This window comes from Pseudophryne corroboree, chromosome 5 (assembly GCF_028390025.1).
Source record: "Pseudophryne corroboree isolate aPseCor3 chromosome 5, aPseCor3.hap2, whole genome shotgun sequence".
Lineage (NCBI taxonomy): Eukaryota > Metazoa > Chordata > Amphibia > Anura > Myobatrachidae > Pseudophryne > Pseudophryne corroboree.
The window spans coordinates 75599739-75620082 of NC_086448.1; the positions used below are offsets into that span (position 1 = coordinate 75599739).

The 20344-nt window shown below is 46.0% G+C and overlaps 1 protein-coding gene across 1 annotated transcript in view; it reads left to right on the forward strand.

Annotated features, from left to right (window-relative positions):
• HEPACAM2 (HEPACAM family member 2) overlaps positions 1 to 20344 on the forward strand; it is a 175060-nt gene that overhangs the window by 126940 nt on the left and 27776 nt on the right. The window contains exons 5-8 of the mRNA XM_063921390.1: positions 10786 to 10911; positions 13026 to 13053; positions 13174 to 13211; positions 16326 to 16399. Coding sequence (XP_063777460.1) covers positions 10786 to 10911; positions 13026 to 13053; positions 13174 to 13211; positions 16326 to 16399 — 266 coding nt within the window. The remainder of the gene's footprint in view (positions 1 to 10785; positions 10912 to 13025; positions 13054 to 13173; positions 13212 to 16325; positions 16400 to 20344) is intronic.

The window sequence follows — 20344 nt, forward strand, 5'->3', positions numbered from 1 at the left end:
AATGAATCAGACAACGCTTTATCACCCTGCTGACAATTGTTCAACATGAGTTCAACGTGAGTGGGTCATCCCCCGCCCCCGTCCACCCGCTCCCCCGCTCCCCCGCTCCCGAATGTTACCTCCAGTGTACGCAAATACGTGCCAGGGTGGGTGGGTCCCCTGGCACACGCTGCACGGATATTGGTTTGTTTTAATGATTGAAGTCTCCCTTGCCCGACTGCAGAAGTGGAGGAGGAGCCAGCCTGCGAGGGGGACAGCAATCATTAAAATAAACCAATATCAGTGCAGCGCGTCCCAGGGGAGTTTGTACAGCCCTCCCTCCCTCTCTCTTCCCTCCTCCCCCGAAACTAAGGAACAGCAGCGCTGACGTTCTTCACATCACCCTCCAGTGATGGTTACCTACGATGCTGTTCCAGCACAGCACACAGAAGAAACGTGCAGTGCAGAACGATGTAAGGTAACTCACACTGGCTCTGTCTGTTCTGCTGTGACATACACTCACATTCAGGCTGAAGCACCAGGCAGCGCTCTCCGTCTCCAGCTCCGGCTGACCGGTCACTGCTCCCTGCTGCACATGTACAGAAACACTGACTGAAGCAATTCATACACAGTAGTGTCTGCCACAGCTTCTTGGAATGTGCTACACTGCCCCCCCACCCCCTCCCGCGATTGTGCTCCCAAATGTTACCCGCTGCCTCCCCACCTCCTGCATCTTGTGCCTTGTGCTGCCAGGGCCAGGCTGAGGAGGGTCAAGACCTCCCCTTTGCACTAAAAACACAGCAACATTAGGACCCGGGACATCCTCAATGACCATGCGCCCTCCCGCCCCCGGCTGTTGCTGCTGTGTGGTTGATCCTGACATTGAGCTGCCCTGAGCCGCTGAACAGCTGTCACACCAGCTGCAGCTACTGTACCACACTTTTCCAGTTATCTGGCAAGACACATAGCGGCTGTGGATGACAGCTGCCTCCCGGGCTCCTCCCAGCCAGCTGCGCAGTGCAAGGTGGCACTAGGTGAGCACTACTGGGTGCATTGTTTGTGTGTGGGTGACATTGTGGGTTACATTGGGTGAATGCTGTATATGGGTGCCAGTGAATGACTGCTGTGTGTGGGTGACATTGGGTGACTGCTGTGTGTGAATGTGTGCGACAGTGGGTGACTCCTGTGTGAGTGACTGTGCTAAGTTTAAATTGCCACCATATCTGCCGTGGTGCTCCTGATTTGAGAAGTCTATGTTGGGAAAGGAGCTGCATTGGATGAGAAATTGCATTGGGGAGAGGGGCTAGGGGTTAAAGAAAAGAAAGCTAGTAAGAGGTGTGGGGCTGAGAGAAGGAATCAGGTAGGCAGTGGGGCAAGGATGCAGGCAGGGAGTGAAACAAGCAATGAGAGGTGCGGGGAATGAGGGTGGAGAAGGGGTTGAGAGGGAAGAAGGAGCTGAATGGGTAGCAGGCAAAATGCGAGGAGTAAGTAAAGGTGAGAGACACAGGCATTCAGACACCAAGGAGAGCAAGTGTTTTGTTTTGTTTTGGGGTGGGGGTGGGGGTGGGTTAGGCTGAAGTTTTGCCTAGGGTGCCGTGACACCTTGCACCGGCCCTGGGTAGGCCCTGGGTAACACTGGGGTGTAAGTTTATACCAGGAGCCCAAGGCAAGATAGTTGTGCCCCCTCCACTCACATTCACTACCAACACCACAGCAGCACCCAGTTACACCCACCCCACATTCACTACCAACACCCCAGCAGCACCCAGTCACACCCACCCCACATTCACTACCAACACCCCAGCAGCACCCACCCCCACATTCACTACAAACACTCCAGCAGCACCCAGTCACCCCCACCCCCACATTCACTACCAACACCCCAGCAGCATCCAGTTCCACCCACCCCCACATTCACTACAAACACCCCAGCAGCACCCAGTTACACCCACCCCACATTCACTACCAACACCCCAGCAGCACCCAGTTACACCTACCTCCACATTCACTACAAACACTCCAGCAGCACCCAGTCATCCCCACCCCCACATTCACTACCAACACCCCAGAAGCACTCAGTTACACCCACCCCGCATTCACTACTAACACCCCAGCAGCACTCAGTCACACCCACCCCACATTCACTACCAACACCCCAGCAGCACCCAGTTACACCTACCCCCACATTCACTACCAACACCCCAGCAGCACCCAGTCACACCCACTCCCACATTCACTACAAACACCCCAGCAGCACCCAGTCACACGCACCCCACATTCACTACTTACACCCCAGCAGCACTCAGTCACACCCACCCCACATTCACTACCAACACCCCAGCAGCACCCAGTTACACCTACCCCCACATTCACTACAAACACTCCAGCAGCACCCAGTCACACGCACCCCACATTCACTACTAACACCCCAGCAGCACTCAGTCACACCCACCCCACATTCACTACCAACACCCCAGCAGCACCCAGTTACACCTACCCCCACATTCACTACAAACACTCCAGCAGCACCCAGTCACACGCACCCCACATTCACTACTAATACCCCAGCAGCACTCAGTCACACCCACCCCACATTCACTACCAACACCCCAGCAGCACTCAGTCACACCCACCCCACATTCACTACCAGCACCCCAGAAGCCACATTCACTACCAACACCCCAGCAGCACCCAGTTACACCTACCCCCACATTCACTACCAACACCCCAGAAGCACTCAGTTACACCCACCCCGCATTCACTAATAACAGCCCAGCAGCACTCAGTCACACCCACCCCACATTCACTACCAACACCCCAGCAGCACCCAGTCACACCCACTCCCACATTCACTACCAACACCCCAGCAGCACCCAGTTACACCCACCCCCACATTCACTACAAACACCCCAGCAGCACCCAGTTACACCCACCCCCACATTCACTACAAACACCCCAGCAGCACTCAGTTACACCCACCCCACATTCACTACCAACACCCCAGCAGCACCCAGTTACACCCACCCCCACATTCACTACAAACACCCCAGCAGCACCCAGTTACACCCACCCCTACATTCACTACAAACACCCCAGCAGCATCCAGTTACACCCACCCTCACATTCACTACTAACACCCCAGCAGCACCCAGACACACCCACCCCACATTCACTACCAACCAGTGTTTAAAAAGTGGTCCTAAAGAGATGGTGAAACTCAAAGCCCATAGACTTCTATATGGTAGCGTCATCTAAAGATGATATTGCCCACCGCTTCCAGGCCCCGGAATGTATCGCATTCCGGAGCTTGGTGCATGTGAGAAAGATGGGACTTTCTGAGGTTTGGCCGCAGTGTTAGTATTGCAGCATCCCGCTCCTATAGCTCTTATTCCTCCAACTAACATATTTCTGTTCACCAGAGGAGTCCTGGTCAGTGCAGATGTGATGTAGTAGCTTCATAGGAAACTGAACAAACTGGTCTTTCCAGAATGCTATGATCAGTCATCTGTTATTAAAGTAAACATGTGCAACAGAAGCTGTTTGCTGACAGGGACACAGTATCAGTTCTCATACAATATTCTGCCTTCAGCAGCTTGTTGAGTAGAGTGACAGTCCCTATAATAGCAAATACAGTTCTGATTAACAATGTAATACAGCCACCAGATGCACTGACTATCACACCATTTTTCATAATACTAGCAGTGGGATATATACAGTAAGTATATATATATATATATATATATATATATATATATATATATATTTGGAGGAATTGGTGAAAATAAGCGCCCAAGAGTGTAGATTTAAACAATCAGGTGAGTATAATGAAGGTAACAAACGGTGGGTATGATAACACCAGTAAAAACTTATCTGAACGACCAGAGTAGTTAGATTCAGGTGATGCTCCTTTTGATGTTCAAATACATGTTAAAAGAGAAGAAGAACGAACATAGTGTGTACTGTTTTTTTAGGGAATATATCTAAATATACTACTGACTTTGTGATTTTAGGCTTAATTAGGGAAATAGCGTATTCCCAAATACGTAGTCAATATAGCCTAGGCAGTGTATATAAACAAAATACAGTATTTAATACACAAAAATGACATAAAAGAACGTAAAAATACGTAAAAACATAAAATGGCTGTATAGCATGCGTACAGAATAAAAGATTATATCAAGCTTATCTGTCCATAAATAACTGGAGTGCATGCGTACAGAGTTCAGGATGATAAAAGGCTTATCTGTCCATTAGAGGAATGTCATCAGGTGGTCCCAACGCGTTTCGTCCGTCATCAGCAGGACTTCATCAAGGGGATGAAGTCCTGCTGATGACGGACGAAACGCGTTGGGACCACCTGATGACATTCCTCTAATGGACAGATAAGCCTTTTATCATCCTGAACTCTGTACGCATGCACTCCAGTTATTTATGGACAGATAAGCTTGATATAATCTTTTATTCTGTACGCATGCTATACAGCCATTTTATGTTTTTACGTATTTTTACGTTCTTTTATGTCATTTTTGTGTATTAAATACTGTATTTTGTTTATATACACTGCCTAGGCTATATTGACTACGTATTTGGGAATATGCTATTTCCCTAATTAAGCCTAAAATCACAAAGTCAGTAGTATATTTAGATATATTCCCTAAAAAAACAGTACACACTATGTTCGTTCTTCTTCTCTTTTAACATGTATTTGAACATCAAAAGGAGCATCACCTGAATCTAACTACTCTGGTTGTTCAGATAAGTTTTTACTGGTGTTATCATACCCACCGTTTGTTACCTTCATTATACTCACCTGATTGTTTAAATCTACACTCTTGGGCGCTTATTTTCACCAATTCCTCCAAATTCATATGTGTGCATGCCAAGCACATTTCTTTGTATTTTAAGCTGCCGCTCATAGTTTGAGAAGTGTTTCTATCGTTTTATTTTTTATTGATACTTTATCGACACAAAGGGTTATTCTAACTATAAAGGTACAGAAAGCACATAGGTACATCCAAGCGCCGTAGACTCTATTTCTATATATATATATATATATATATATATATACCAATAACCAAAATCAGAGGCGGCACTCAGAGACTTTGAAAGCAGTGAAAAAACTGTATTAGTGACCTCACTAATACAGTTTTTTCACTGCTTTCAAAGTCTCCGAGTGCCGCCTCTGATTTTGGTTATTGGTACATGTCAGGGATAGGATCCCTGGGGAGGGCACCGGAGCGAGGCACACCCTGAGGGGGAGGACTGGAGTGCCGGAGTTTATCTGTGATATATATATATATATATATATATATATATATATAAATTATAAGTATATATTATAATAAGTGTTGACAAGTGTTTGAATCTCCAGAGGGAACGTGGGGTGTGATGCTGATGGGCTGTCAGTAATGGGCTGAAGTTGATTGAATGGTGCTGTTGGGGTGTAGGTGATAAGATGGTTCTGAGTCTGACTGGTTGGAGGTGATGGGGTGGTGCTAATAACCTGATGATGGTGGGGTGGTGCTGATGACTTGGTGGTGATGGAGTGGTGCTGATGGCTTAATGGTGATGGGGTGATGCTGATGGTTTGGTGTTGATGGGGTAGTACTGATGGCTAGGTGATGATGGGGTGGTGCTGGTGGCTAGCTGGTGATAGGTTGGTATTAATGGCTTGGTGATGATGGGGTGGTGCTTGTTGCTAGGTGGTGATGGGGCAGTGCTTCTGTATTGGTGGTGATGGGGTGGTGCTGATGTCTTGATGGTTATGGGGTGGTGTTGATGGCTAGGTGGTGATGGCTGGTGCTGATGGCTAGGTGGGGATGAGGTGGTGTTGATGGCTTGGTAATCATGGAGTGGAACTGATGACATGTGGTCATGGGGTGGTGCTGATGTCTAGGTGGTCATGGGAGTGTGCTGATGGCTTGGAGGTGAAGGGGTGGTGCTGATGTCTTGGTGGTCATGGGGTGGTGCTGATGACTTAAAGGTGAAGGGGTGGTGCTGATAGCTTGATGGTCATGCGGTGGTGCTGTAGTCTTGGTGGTCATGTGGTGGTGCTAATGGATTACTAGTCATGGGTGGTGCTGATGGCTTAGTGGTCATGGGGTGGTGCTGATGGTTTTGCGGTGAAGTGGTGGCACTGATGGATTGGTGGTGAAGGGGTGGAGCTGATGGCTTGGTGGTCATGGGGTTGTGCTGTTGGCTTAGTGATGAAGGGATGTTGCTGATGGCTTGATGGTCATGAGGTGATGCTGAGGTCTTGGTGGTCATGGGGTGGTGCTGATGGATTAATAGTAATGGGTGGTGCTAATGTCTAGGTGGTCATGGGGTGGTGCTGATGGCTTGGTGGTGAAGTGGTGGCGCTGATGGTTGGGGGTCATGGGGTGGTGCTGATTTCATAGTGGTGAAGGAGTGGTGCGGATGGCTTGATTGTCATGGGGTGGTGCTGATGTCTTGGTGGTCATGGGGTTGTGCTGATGGATTAATAGTCATGGGGTGGTGCTGATGGCTTGGTGGTGATGAGTTGATACTGATGGCTTGGTGGTGATCGGCTGGTGCTAATGGGGTGGAGTTGATAGATTGTTAGTCAAGTTAGACTGCATAGTTAATATCTTAAAATAGCATTGCCTCTGTCCTTTTGCCATTTAGTAGGAGTTTTTACTAGGGAGTTGGTAGTTTATATATAAGGTCTGCCAAACAGATCAGGTTTTTTTAATATATGTAAAGGTGAAAAATTCTCTTTTGATCATTTGGCAGAGACATTTACTTATCAGTGGGTGCTCTTATGCCATGAATAAGAACCCTAACAAATATTATCAGAGAAGTCCCAGCATGGGAGAAGAACTGGAGTTTCCATAGTAAAAAAATAAAATACATCTAATAATGTATTTTCCATAGCATTTTTCTTGTAGGTTCTAGCTACTTAAGGTATAGCTTGTAGAACAAGAGCTGTTACCTCAAGAACAGGCATAGAGGGCCATAAATATGTATTTTAAATTTTTTAAAGACATTGGCAATATATACTGTGCCAAAAGAAGCCACCCCAAATTTGTCCTTAACATAGATGGCAACATCACCAGTGCTTATTGATATTGGTGGAGATTGACCATGGGGGTAATACAGACTGGATTGCTGCAGCGGCAGCGATCGCAGTCTGAATTATTTTGTGGAGTGTGCGTGCGCAGCCGCCGCACTGCGCATGCGCACCCCGCCGTCGGGGCGGGGTCTGGACAACAGAGGCGTGTCCGGACCATTGGGGGGAGCGGGCTGCGGCGGCGGCTGCGTGACATCACACGCAGCCGCTGCAACCCGTAACGCGGCCGGTAGCTCCCTGCCAGAGCGCAGGAGCTGCACAGGTAGGGAGCTACTCGCCAGGTACAAAAGCATTGCCGCCGTGCGATGCTTTCGTACCTGTGCGGTCGGTGAGGGGGAGGTAGGACCTGACATGCAGGGCGGACTAGCCCTGTGCTAGCGTCCCCTCGCATGTCAGAGAAACTGATCGTAGATGTGCTAAATTTAGCACATCCACGATCAGGTCTGAATTACCCCAATGTTTAGTGTGGATGAGCTAAATCAGGATTCAAATATGACAAGTACACCTGGTTCCAAGACGTCAGCACAACTCGGTATTGACAGGAGGTTCTCGAGAAGGCGACATAAATTAACATGCATGAAGCACATCTTAATATAGTTCCTGACTTTGGCCAGAGAAGTAATTACTTGAATAGGACGCCAGTTAGGTTTCACATAACCTGGCCATAGAAGTAGAGTGCTACTACCCTTAGGGCAGTAAGTTTAATTTACTGTAGAAGAACAAAATATTATTTGAACATTGACAACACTCATAGAAATCCTTGGATCTGTTCTTTGTGTCCGAATAATAGACCTCCTTGCTCTATAGACATCTGTAGATAATTGTCCAAGAAGGTTATATTCCTGGGGTAGATAACAAGATGCTGGGGCTTTGAAAGGTAAACTATGAAAATTTGGGCCACAGCATGCATTGTGTCAACAGGTATTCAAATTTAAGGATTGTAAAAGTTAATGATTCTGAGGAGAGCATAATGAGTAATACAAACCAACAGGTGGTTATTTTTCATCTTGACATGTTCTGTAAAATGGCCATGGAACCTTTCCCAGTTACTTCCTCTTGGCTTCTGGGAATGAGGAACTGAAAATCTGAGTAACTATATTATTCATTCTTAGATCAGTGATTTCCAACCAGGGTTGGGATACATTAACATGTCACAATACCAGATTGGAGTTAACTTAATGTAGTTTATTTATATAATAAAACAGGGCTCATAAAAATGAAGCCAGCACGTCAATATTACTGCCCAGACTGACGAATATAGCACTGGAACCAGGCTGCGTGGGAGGGGGAGGGGAGAAGAGAGAAAGAGAAAGCTCGGGAGAAGAAGGGGAGGGGGTCCGGACACATGGAGCACCGGAAAGCAAAGAAATGAGAGACACTGGGGATATGGAGGACGAATTGGGGAGATAGAACACAGAAAAAAAAAACACAAACTGGGCTAAAGGTTAGTACAGTTAGTAATTTGTGAGGTTAAACAATCATAGGTCAAGCTGTATGTTTTATAAGCCTAGTTATGTTGACCTAAAGATAAAAACAAAATCATCAAGAGAAAGCTACCAATTTAAAGTGCAGCCTCTGGATATACAGTGCATCTGGAAAGTATTCACAGCGCTTCACTTTTTACATTTTTGTTATGTTACAGCCTTATACCAAACTGGAATAAATTAATTTTTTCCCTCAAATTTCTACACACAATACCCCATAATGACAACGTGAAAAACTTTTTTTTGAGATTTTTGCAAATTTATTAAAAATATAAAAATATTAAATCACATGTACATGAGTATTCACAGCCTTTGCTCAATACTTTGTTGATGCACCTTTGGCAGCAATTACAGCCTCAAGTCTTTTTGAATATGATGCCACAAGCTTGGCACACCTATCTTTGGGCAGTTTCGCCCATTCCTCTTTGCAGCACCTCTCAAGCTCCATCAGGTTGGATGGGAAACGTCAGTGCACAGCCATTTTTAGATCTCTCCAGAGATGTTCAATCGGATTCAAGTTTGGGATCTGGCTGGGCCACTCAAAGACATTCACAGAGTTGTCCTGAAGCCACTCTTTTGATATCTTGGCTGTGCTTAGGATCTTTGTCCTGCTAAATGATGAACCGTCGCCCCAGTCTGAGGTCAAGAGCGCTCTGGAGCAGGTTTTCATCCAGGAAGTTTCTGTACATTGCTGCATTCATCTTTCCCTCTATCCTGACTAGTCTCCCAGTTTCTGCCGCTGAAAAACATCCCCATAGCATGATGCTGCCACCATGCTTCACTGTAGGGATGGTATTGGCCTGGTGATGTGCGGTGCCTGGTTTCCTCCAAACATGACGCCTGGCATTCATGCCAAAGAGTTCAATTTTTGTTTCATTAGACCAGAGAATTTTGTTTCTCATAACCTGAGAGTCCATCAGGCGCATTTTGGCAAACTCCAGACGGGCTGCCATGTGCTTTTTACTAAGGAGTGGCTTCCGTCTGGCCACTCTACCATGCAGGCCTGATTGGTGGATTGCTGCAGAGATGGCTGTCCTTCAGCCATCAGAGCAGTCCTCTCTCCACAGAGGAATGCTGTAGCTCTGACAGAGTGACCATCGGGTTCTTGGTCACCTCCCTGACTAGGGCCCCCGATCGCTCAGTTTAGACGGCTGGCCAGCTCTAGGAAGGGTATTGGTAGTTCCAAACTTCTTCCATTTATGGATCATGGAGGCCACTGTGCTCATTGGGACCTTCAAAGCAGCAGATATTTTTCTGTACCTTTCCCCAGATTTGTGCCTCGTGACAATCCTGTCTCGTAGGTCTACAGACAATTCCTTTGACTTCATGCTTGGTTTGTGCTCAGACATGCACTGTCAAGTGTGGGACCTTATATAGACAGATGTGTGCCTTTCCAAATCATGTCCAATCAACTGAATTTACAACAGGTGGTATCCAATTGAGCTGTAGGAACATCTCAAGGATGATCAGTGGAAACAGGATGCACCTGAGCTTAATTGTGAGCTTCATGGCAAAGGCTGTGAATACTTAAGTACATGTGATTTCTTTGTTTTTTATTTTTAATAAATTTGCAAAAAACTTTTTTCACGTTGTCATTATAGGGTATTGTGTGTAGAATTTTGAGGGGAAAAAATTAATTTCTTCCAGTTTGGAATAAGGCTGTAACATAACAAAATGTGGAAAAAGTGAAGCGCTGTGAATACTTTCTGGATGCTCTCTATGAGGTATCATTTGTGAACAGTATATTTTGTCTACTAAATTAATTGTACTTAAAAACATTGGCGTAAATTTACTAAGGTGGGAGTTTTCTATCTATTATCTTCTAGAATCAGCTAGATAAATGTTAAGTAGAATCTGATTGGTTGCTATGAGCAACATCACCAGTTCTAAAAAAAACTCCCGCCTTAGTAAATTTACCCTATTGTAGCAGGTAGCAAAGTGTATTGTTGTTTGTCAACGTTGCACTAACTTTGCAGTTGGGCCACAAGATCAATTTTTGGGGCACAAGGTAGAATTCACCTCAGAAAATTTTCTAACAATATAAAAAAAAATATTTTTTGTTAAGACAAAAATAAATTTGTATCCTGCGTATTTCCTTCCTATGAGCAAAATCAGTTTCCTGAAGGTAATAAAAAGATGCTGCAGAAATGACTACAAAACAACTTCTAGTCTCGAGAACCTAGAAAATAGACAATAATTAATGTTTTTGTTTTTTTTTCATTTTTAATACAGACGCAGAAAAACTCTCCCAGGTTTCCAATTCCTTGTCGCCGTTGGCAGCCATAACAGGAGTGTCGCTATTTGTAATCCTGTTCATTAGTCTTCTGTTTGTGTGGAAAAAATATCGGCTTCATAGAGGTAAGAGGCTGCATGTGCTTCTCCATCAGTATGTTTAGCCACATGTGAGATCTACAGTGGGCAACCAGACAGTTTCCCTGTTAGGTAGTCACTGCATGTAATGCGTTATCACCTACATCAGGCATAGCCAGGCGATACTATGCCTGAAGTTGCATATTTCTGAACAATAATAACAACAACAACAGACATTCCTATTCTTACCCCAGTAAAGTAACCACACAGCATATGATTGGTGGTTAAAGGTCATTCATTTATTAAAAGACAGCTTAAAGAATGGAGAGTAGCTGAGAAAGAATTGGTAACCATCAACACGGCAGGAAGATAGATGTACTATAAGGGCAAACCTCCACCCTCACATGGCAGACCGGATTGCAGAAAATATATCACCTGCCTACAGGGCTCGACTGAAACATTCCACAAAGGCCAGTGACAGATACAGGGCGGAGCGATAGGGGCGATCACCCACCGTAGCACACACACCTTCTCCAGATTAGCATTTTGGACAGCTTCTGTCTCCTCCCCCTAGCTGAGCTCTCAGTGATGATCAGTGAGTGAGGAGGTGGAGCCGGCTGAGAGGTTCCTGTCCGGACTATGCGATTCTATGGGGGGAATTCAATTGTTTGAAAAGTCTGTTGGGTGTCTGTTTTTTCCTGTCTATTAGATAGGAAAAAAACAGACACCCAACTGACTTTTCAAACACATGAATATCCCCCTATAAATCCCCATCCTCTCCTGGAAGGCCTTACAGACATAACGAGGGTCATTCAGATGTGGTTGGAGTTGCTATCACTGCTGCTTCATTGGAAGCTTCTATTACAAGCAGACGCCTCCTGCTGCAGTAGTGATCCACAGTGGCGTCAGAAGGCGGGAGCGGGGGGTGCGTACCGCACCCAGGTGTCCCCCTCGGAAGGGGTGACACCAAAGTGCCAGCTCTTCTGTAGTGACAGGAGCCGAGTGCTGCAGTGAGATAAACCCCTGCAGCACTCGGCTCCTGTTACAGAGAAAGGCCAGCACTGCACGCCGAGCAGTCTCCGGTGGCAGCCAGCACCTTCGGAGAAGCTGGACATGACCCCGGAGTGAAGAAAAAAAAGATCAGTGAGGCCACGCCCCCTTTTTAATTAGGTCACACTCCCTGTTTGGACGCCCGCGGCACACGCGGAATGGGTCCTGCACATGTGCAAAGTACTGATAATCCGTACTCTGCTGCAGCTCCAACAACATCTCAATAACCCCAGCCTGTCTAATAATGGCATGTCCTAAACTTTAACCCTTGGTATCTAAATCTCTAGAATTCTCGCATCAGCGATGCGATCGTATAATGATGATTTTCCACCCACTGCGCACATGCAGGAGCCGTACTGTGCGTGCGCATGCAGGGAGGTGCGATCGCATCTCAGTAATGTGACAGGCAGAGGCATAAGCGGGGCGGCGACGCGGTGTTGCAGCAAAAACGGAGGTGGGTTGGGGCCGTTGCGGTGAAGAAAATGGTGGCAGCCTGACCACCTTCTCAGCTAGGCTGAGCAGGCAGGTGGGCTTCCCTTAATCAGTGATGTGATTGCAATTGATTTGGATCGCATCGCTGGCCGCCATTAACATGCTGGACGGCCTTGCCCTGTGCTGGGTGACCCACAGCATGCGATCGCAAGCAGTTGTAGGTTTGCTAATGTAGCAAAACTGCAACTGATGAATGAGGGCCGCTATTCTGCTTCAGTTGCAGTTTTGCAAAAATAGCAAAACTGCAACTGCTATCACTCGCATGCCGGGGTCCGCCAGCGATGTGATTGCAATTCATCACTGATTTAGGGTAGCCCACTGCTTGGCTACGGAGGCAGTCGGACCTCCGCCATTTTCCCCATCGCCCGTACCTGCCCCTGTTTTCGCTCCCGCAATGCCGCCCCGCAAACCCCTCTGTCTGTCAGGGCCGCACAAGTACAGAACGGGACCTGCGTGTATGCGCTGGTCTAGGGGGCGGGAGAATGCGGTCGCATTGCTGATGCAATATGACCTGAATAAGGCCCAAGGTTAGATACATCTAAGCAAACCCCCCTAGTGCAATGTACTACTGGAAGTAAATTTCCCCAGACACTTCCTAACCCTGCTCTTTATTTTTCCAGCCATTCACTGGAAGCTTCAGCCCAGAAGGTATTACTTTAAAAAATATATATATATATATTTTTTTTATTTTTTTTGTATATAATAAGCTTTTACTTATCTGTTTATAATGATTAATGCACGATGTCCTATTTTTCCTCCCCACTGCAGGTCTTCAGCAGAATGTAGACGGACACCAATATTTTCAGGTAAAGCTACTTCAGAATACAGACAAATAATACCCCTTTCACACCACACAAATAACCCGGTATCGACCTGATATATTGCCATGCCGACACGTGTCTCTGTGCGGTGTGAAAGGGTCACTCCAGAAATCCCAGCCTGCCTGACCCGGTAATTCAACCCAGGTTATAAGAAGGGTTATTCCCGGGTAATTAACCGGGTCAGGCGCAGTGTGAGCAGGTTACCCGGGTCGATGCAACCCGGTACCCGTTCACTGCATAGGGAGAGGCAGCACGGAGATGATGTCATCTCCCAGCGCCGCCTCCACACCCGTCCCCGATGCCAGCTCCGTCCCCGCTCCCAGATGGCATCCCGACACGCATATTGCCCGGTCGGGATATCGGTGTGTAGGGTCCAAAGTCGGGTCCCACCCGGGAAGGACCCGTTTCCAATTCCAGGGTGGGACCCGGCATTGCGATCTGAAAGCGGTATTAGTGTAAAATGAACAATGCTTACAGGTGTCACTTCTCTGTGGTGAAGAGAGAATACTGGAGGCCTATTGTGTGTAACGTCTTTGATCTGCAGATTTTGGAAGTTTGTAAAGAAAGCAATTTAGTTCTGTACCCTTATTAGGTGGAATATCCAACATCCCCATCAGTGGTTGTTATTAAAATAGTCAGAAATAAAAGCCATATATCACTAACCTTAAGGGCCCCATACACTAGGGAGATGTATCTCAGCAATGACTTGCATGCAATTTTCCTGCAATCTGGCCGGGAGCTCCCGGGAGGCCTGCAATTGCGATTTCAAACTTGAGTGTATTTTTACATGTGATTTATCTCAGGCAAACTAATGTTATTAAACCTATTTCCATGCAATTGAGATAAATCTCACGTGCAGCACGTGTGATCTGTGATTGCGATGGGTGACACACGGGAGCGCGCAATCGCAAGAAAAGTACATGCAATTTGACGTTTTTCATGCTATCCATCTCAGGAACTCATCGTAATTGCATGAAAACGTGCAATATCGCACTAGTGTATGGGGCCCTTAACAGCAGTGTCATGTTGCAGGGGCCTCAGCTAATCTACATGCAAACAGCCATGTAACCTGATATTTGCAGAACACACACACATTATATACATTGTGACAATTCTGCAGTAATTAGCTCGGTAGAGTGTTGAAGTGGTGTTTACTCAGGGTATCAAAATATCTGTTGGGGACAGATACATTTGATGTAACTTTCCACCTGGATAAACCATGTTGCAATGCAAGGTGGAAAATGCATTTATTTATTTTTTCCATGCAGGGTAAATGCTGGCTGCTTTTGCATGTAGCCCACAAATGCTGGACATCTATGGGGTAAATGTACTAAGATGGGAGGTCTATTTAAGATGGATGTTGCCCATAGCAACCAATCAGATTCTACTTCTTATTTATCTAGCACCTTCTAGAAGATAATATCTGGAATCTGGTTGGTTGCTATGGGCAACATCCCATTTTAAACAGAACTCCCATCTTAGTAAATTTACCCCGAAATCTGTCTGCCCCTTCATTGCAGAATGATTTTGCCAAGGTGAGAATTGTCTCCTTTGTTTGGCTTTGCTTCCAGCTCATGAGCCTGTTTGTGTATATTTTGCACATTGTCTATTCCCTGTAAAAAAAAAAAAAAGCAAAACAAAAAAAAATCCACCTTAGTTAGTGAACAGAATGTTCATTAGGTAAATGTCTAGGTGGTGCACTAATTATCTTCCCCCTCTAGAGGGCATCTTGTAATCCAGACAAAATGACTGAAAGAGTAATAAAGATGTCTCCTGAGAACGGGATACGGTCATTAGGTTGACCACACTTAGGTCGCCAGTCATTAGGTCAACCACTAATGGCCGACATGCATTAGGTTGACATGGTCACTAGGTCGACATGGAAAAAGGTTGACATGCGCTTTCACATTTTTTTTTTTTTACTTTTTCATACTTTCCGATCCACACGGACCACGATTGGGAATAGTGTGAACACGGTGCACTAATTTGGGTTCCCCGTCACTTTACGAAGAAAACGACACCCAAAAAAGTTTTTACAAAATCACATCAACCTTTTTCCATGTCGACCTTGTTCATGTCGACCTAACGACTGTCGACCTAAGTGTGGTCGACCTAATGAGCCATACCCCTGAGAACACAATGATTTGAATTGATGAGATGTATATCTACACCTGAGCACATAAATTATTTGCAGTCACCGGTTGAAGGCACCTACTGCTCAGTTTAGCGACAAGTATCGTTAGTTGTCTACGCTACTGTGCGTGGAAGAAAATAACTGAATGACATACGTAATGGTGGTACCTACACCTATGTTATATCTATGTAACACAACCGCCACACTCACTACAAAGAAGGAAGCAGATGAACTTCAGTTTGTACTATTATAGGTGTACCACGTCCTTTAGAGGTTACAGAGGTTGTGTTTACCATAACAACCAGTAATCTGTATAGTGACACGTTCTAGCTCCATCCAACATGACATCATTTTTGCACGAGCGCGAGAGGAAGAGGATAGGACCGCGCGATAGGGGTTTGGTGGGACCGTGGGAGTAGACTGGTCTTTGACTTGTCTGTGGTGTAATCAGAGCTGTATACAAGGGTGACTGCACCGGCCAATAGCTTCTGATTGGTTCCTGCAGTCACAGCCCAGAAGTGACAGCATAAACATGGAACATTTAAATGTATAGGTGCACAATGTGTATATTGCTGCATAAATAAGCTGAGCTGTACTGTCTACAGGGGATCAGTACTAAATCCCGCTGGACGGGATCCCGGCGGCAGAAATACTGACGCCGGAATCCCGACCACACAATCCCGACAGGGGTGGTGAGCGGAACGCAGCCCCTTGCGGGCTCGCTTCGCTTGCCGCGCTCGGCACACTATTATATTCTCCCTCTATGGGTGTCGTGGACACCCACGGAGGGAGAATATGTCGGGATTGTGCCGGTCGGGATTCCAGCGTCGGTATTTCGACCTCCGGGATTCCATCCGGCGGGATCTTAACCGCATCCCGTCTACAGTCAGGACCGTACAGGTATCAGGGCTACATAAGTCCAATTTAGATGCATTAATGATTGTTTCATTATCTGTTTCTTCCAGGGCACGAAGACGCTATTAATGATTTTGGGATATATGAGTTTGTTGCCTTGCCAGATGCTTCTACTCCTCACCGTGTATGTACATCTTCTGTTTTACAGTTATTCATTTCCATGTTTCTAGAACTGCTTGTTTGGCTCACACGACTACTTGTGCCTAAGAAAATAGCCCTATCCATTTATATTACCAGTCCAGGACTAACAGAACTGTAATTTGGCAATGTGAGTAGTCGTCTCAGACCATAAAATCCACCTAAATGCCCTTTCTGGTGCTAACAAATAAAATCACACCTATCAGCCCAGACAACAAGCATACAGCCCTGACCCATGAGCAATGACCTATCTAGTATAAAACTAAGAGGTTGAACATCAAAGGGTGAAAAGCTCTTTTTCTACAGAAAACAGGTGTTTTCGCCAACAAAAGGGTTTATTTTCACTTTGCCCAATATATTATTAGGGATACCATGGGTGATGAGATGACCCAAGGTAATGGAGCCTATTTATCATACCAGAGGTGCCTTTGTGTTCTAGTAGAATGTCAGGAATGCCTGTGGGTTCTAGTAGAATGTCAGGAGTGTCTGTGAGTTCTAGTAGAATGTCAGGAGTGTCTGTGGGTTCTAGTACTTATATCTTGATCATTGTTAATCAGCCTAAGAGTGCACCCACAAAAGAGTCTTACTTCTTCTCCATTCACGTTCTACAGTACTATTGTTGACTCAAGGTGCACCGCCATAGAGACTTTATCTGGGAATATTCCCCCTGATTGTCCTAATTTGGTTCTTCATAAATTTTGTAACTGGTGCGGAATCATCCCTCTTACATGTTTGTTCTAGTAGAATGTCAGGAATATCTGTGTGTTCTAATAGAATGTCAGGGGTGTCTGTGTGTTCTAGTAGAATGTTAGGGGTGTCTGTGTGTTCTAGTAGAATGTAAGGAGTGTCTGTGTGTTCTAAGCACATAAAACACATAAAAAGAAATGCACAATTTTAGTGACACATTTGTAAGAACTTTTCCTTACGCTTAGCAATACAAAATGTTGCACTGGTAGTGCATATATGTGGATAAAAAAATGTGATGTCACAAAAATTTTAAACATGGCAATAAAATTTAATAATACAATCACGGCAAGGAGGCCATAGAAAATAATAATTTTTACGGTAATATTGCTTTTAAATGTTAGTTGCTAAAAAGAGCATTAATACCAAACACGGTACTTATGTAACTGATTTTTAGATTAAAAAAATCTTTAAAAAGGTTTGAGCGAGTCACTTCTTCTATGTGGTCTGGTATAATTCTGCCCCATCTCAAAATGGCTTAATTCAGTCACCGCCAGGCCAGGAGTTGTATAAAGCTACCATAGGTAAAACTGCTTTGGGGCCCACAGCTGGAGGGGGGGGGGGGGGGGGGGGGGGGTCATTTGGGGATTTATGGGTCCTGTCTCCTTGTCTGTCCCATGGTGGTCATTCCGGGTTGATCGCACATTGCCAATTTTCGCAGCTCAGCGATCAGGTTACTACTGCGCATGCGTATGCAGCGCAATGCGCACGCGCATCGTACGGGTACAAACAGCATCGTTGCTGTGCAATGCTTCTAGCGACGAATCCATTCGAACAGCCGATTGCAAGGAGATTGACAGAAAGAGGGCGTTTATGGGTGTCAACTGACCGTTTTCTGGGAGTGGTTGGGAAAACACAGGCGTGTCCAGGCGTTTGCAGGGCGGGCGTCTGACGTCAATTCCGGGACCGGACAGGCTGAAGTGATCGCAGCGGCTGAGTAAGTTCTGAGCTACTCAGAAACTGCACAAAACTTTTTCGTACCGCTCGGCTGCACATGCGATCGCACACTTGATAAGCAAAAATACACTCCCCCGTGGGCGGCGACTATACGTTTGCACGGCTGCAAAAAGTAGCTAGCGAGCGAACAACTCGGAATGACCCCCATGTTTCTGTGGGAGTTTTTTTGCCCATTACATTGGGTCCGTACAAATGTTTCTATGGGGACCACAAATGACTAAGTACACCCCTGCATACAGGATATTGGTGTTATAAATGTAAGCTTTTATTTTTCAATAATAATGTCATTGTTTACATACAGTATAATACAAAGCAAACATGACATTGGATTACATATAACTAGAGATGAGCGGGTTCGGTTCTCCGAGATCCGACCTTCCCCCGAACTTCACCTATTTTACACGGTTCCGAGGCAGCCCCGGATATTCCCGCCTTGCTTGGTTAACCCGAACGTGCCCGAACGTCATCATCCCGCTGTCGGATTCTCGCGAGATTCATATTCTATATAAAGAGCCGCGCGTCCCCGCCATTTTCACTCGTGCATTGGAGATTGAACGGAGAGGACGTGGCTGCGTTCTCTCCCTGAAAAGCTCCGTAATCTGTGCTCAGTGTGCTGCAAATATCTGTGCTCAGTGTGCTGCAAATATCTACGTTCTCTGCCTGAAAACGCTCCATATCTGTGCTGTGTGTGCTGCAAATATCTGTGCTCAGGGTGCTGCATTGTGGGGACTGGGGACCACCAGTATATAATTATAGTAGTACAGTACAGTAGGCCATGGCTGTATCTTGTGTCAAGTATACTATCTCTGTGCTGCATTATTGTGAGCAGTATATAGTAGGACAGTGCAGCATTTTGGTGACCAGCAGTATACATATATAGTACAGCACAGTAGTCAATTGCTATTGATATATTACTGGCATATAATTCCACACATTAAAAAATGGAGAACAAAAATATGGAGGGTAAAATAGGGTAAAATAGGGAAAGATCAAGATCCACTTCCACCTCGTGCTGAAGCTGCTGCCACTAGTCATGGCCGAGACGATGAAATGCTATCAACGTCGTCTGCCAAGTCAAATTGAAGCTGTCAATGTTGAAGTACACCAGGATGAGGATATGGGTGTTGCTAGCGCTGTGGAGGAAATTGACAAGGAGGATTCTGATGGTGAGGTGGTTTGTTTAAGTCAGGCACCCGGGAAGACACCTGTTGTCCGTGGGATGAATATGGCCATTGACATGCCTGGTCAAATTACAAAAAAAATCACCTCTTCGGTGTGGAATTATTTTAACACAAATGCGGACAACATGTGTCAAGCCATGTGTTGCCTTTGTCAAGCTATAATAAGTAGGGGTAAGGACGTTATCCACCTAGGAACATCCTCCCTTATACGTCACCTGGAGCGCATTCATCAAAAGTCATTGACAAGTTCAAAAACTTTGGGTGACAGCGGAAGCAGTCCACTGACAACTAAATCCCTTCCTCTTGTACCCAAGCTCCTGCAAACCACACCACCAACTCCCCCAGTGTCAATTTCCTCCTTAGACAGGAACGCCAATAGTCCTGCAGGCCATGTCACTGGCAAGTCTGACGAGTCCTCTCCTAACTGGGATTCCTCCGATGGATCCTTGAGTGTAACGCCTACTGCTGCTGGCGCTGCTGTTGTTGTTGCTGGGAGTCGATTGTCATCCCAGAGGGGAAGTCGGAAGACCACTTGCACTACTTCCAGTAAGCAATTGACTGTCCAACAGTCCTTTGCGAGGAAGATTAAATATCACAGCAGTCATCCTACTGCAAAGCGGATAACTCAGGCCTTGGCAGCTGTGTTGGTGTTAAACGTGTGTCCGGTATCCACCGTTAATTCACAGGGAATTAGAGAATTTCTTGAGGTAGTGTGTCCCCGGTACCAAATACCATCTAGGTTCCACTTCTCTAGGCAGGCGATACCGAGAATGTACACAGACGTCAGAAAAAGAGTCACCAGTGTCCTAAAAAATGCAGTTGTACCCAATGTCCACTTAACCACGGACATGTGGACAAGTGGAGCAGGGCAGACTCAGGACTATATGACTGTGACAGCCCACTGGGTAGATGTATTGTCTCCCGCAGCAAGAACAGCAGCGGCGGCACCAGTAGCAGCATCTCGCAAACGCCAACTCGTTCCTAGGCAGGCTACACTTTGTATCATCGCTTTCCATAAGAGGCACACAGCTGACAACCTCTTACAGAAA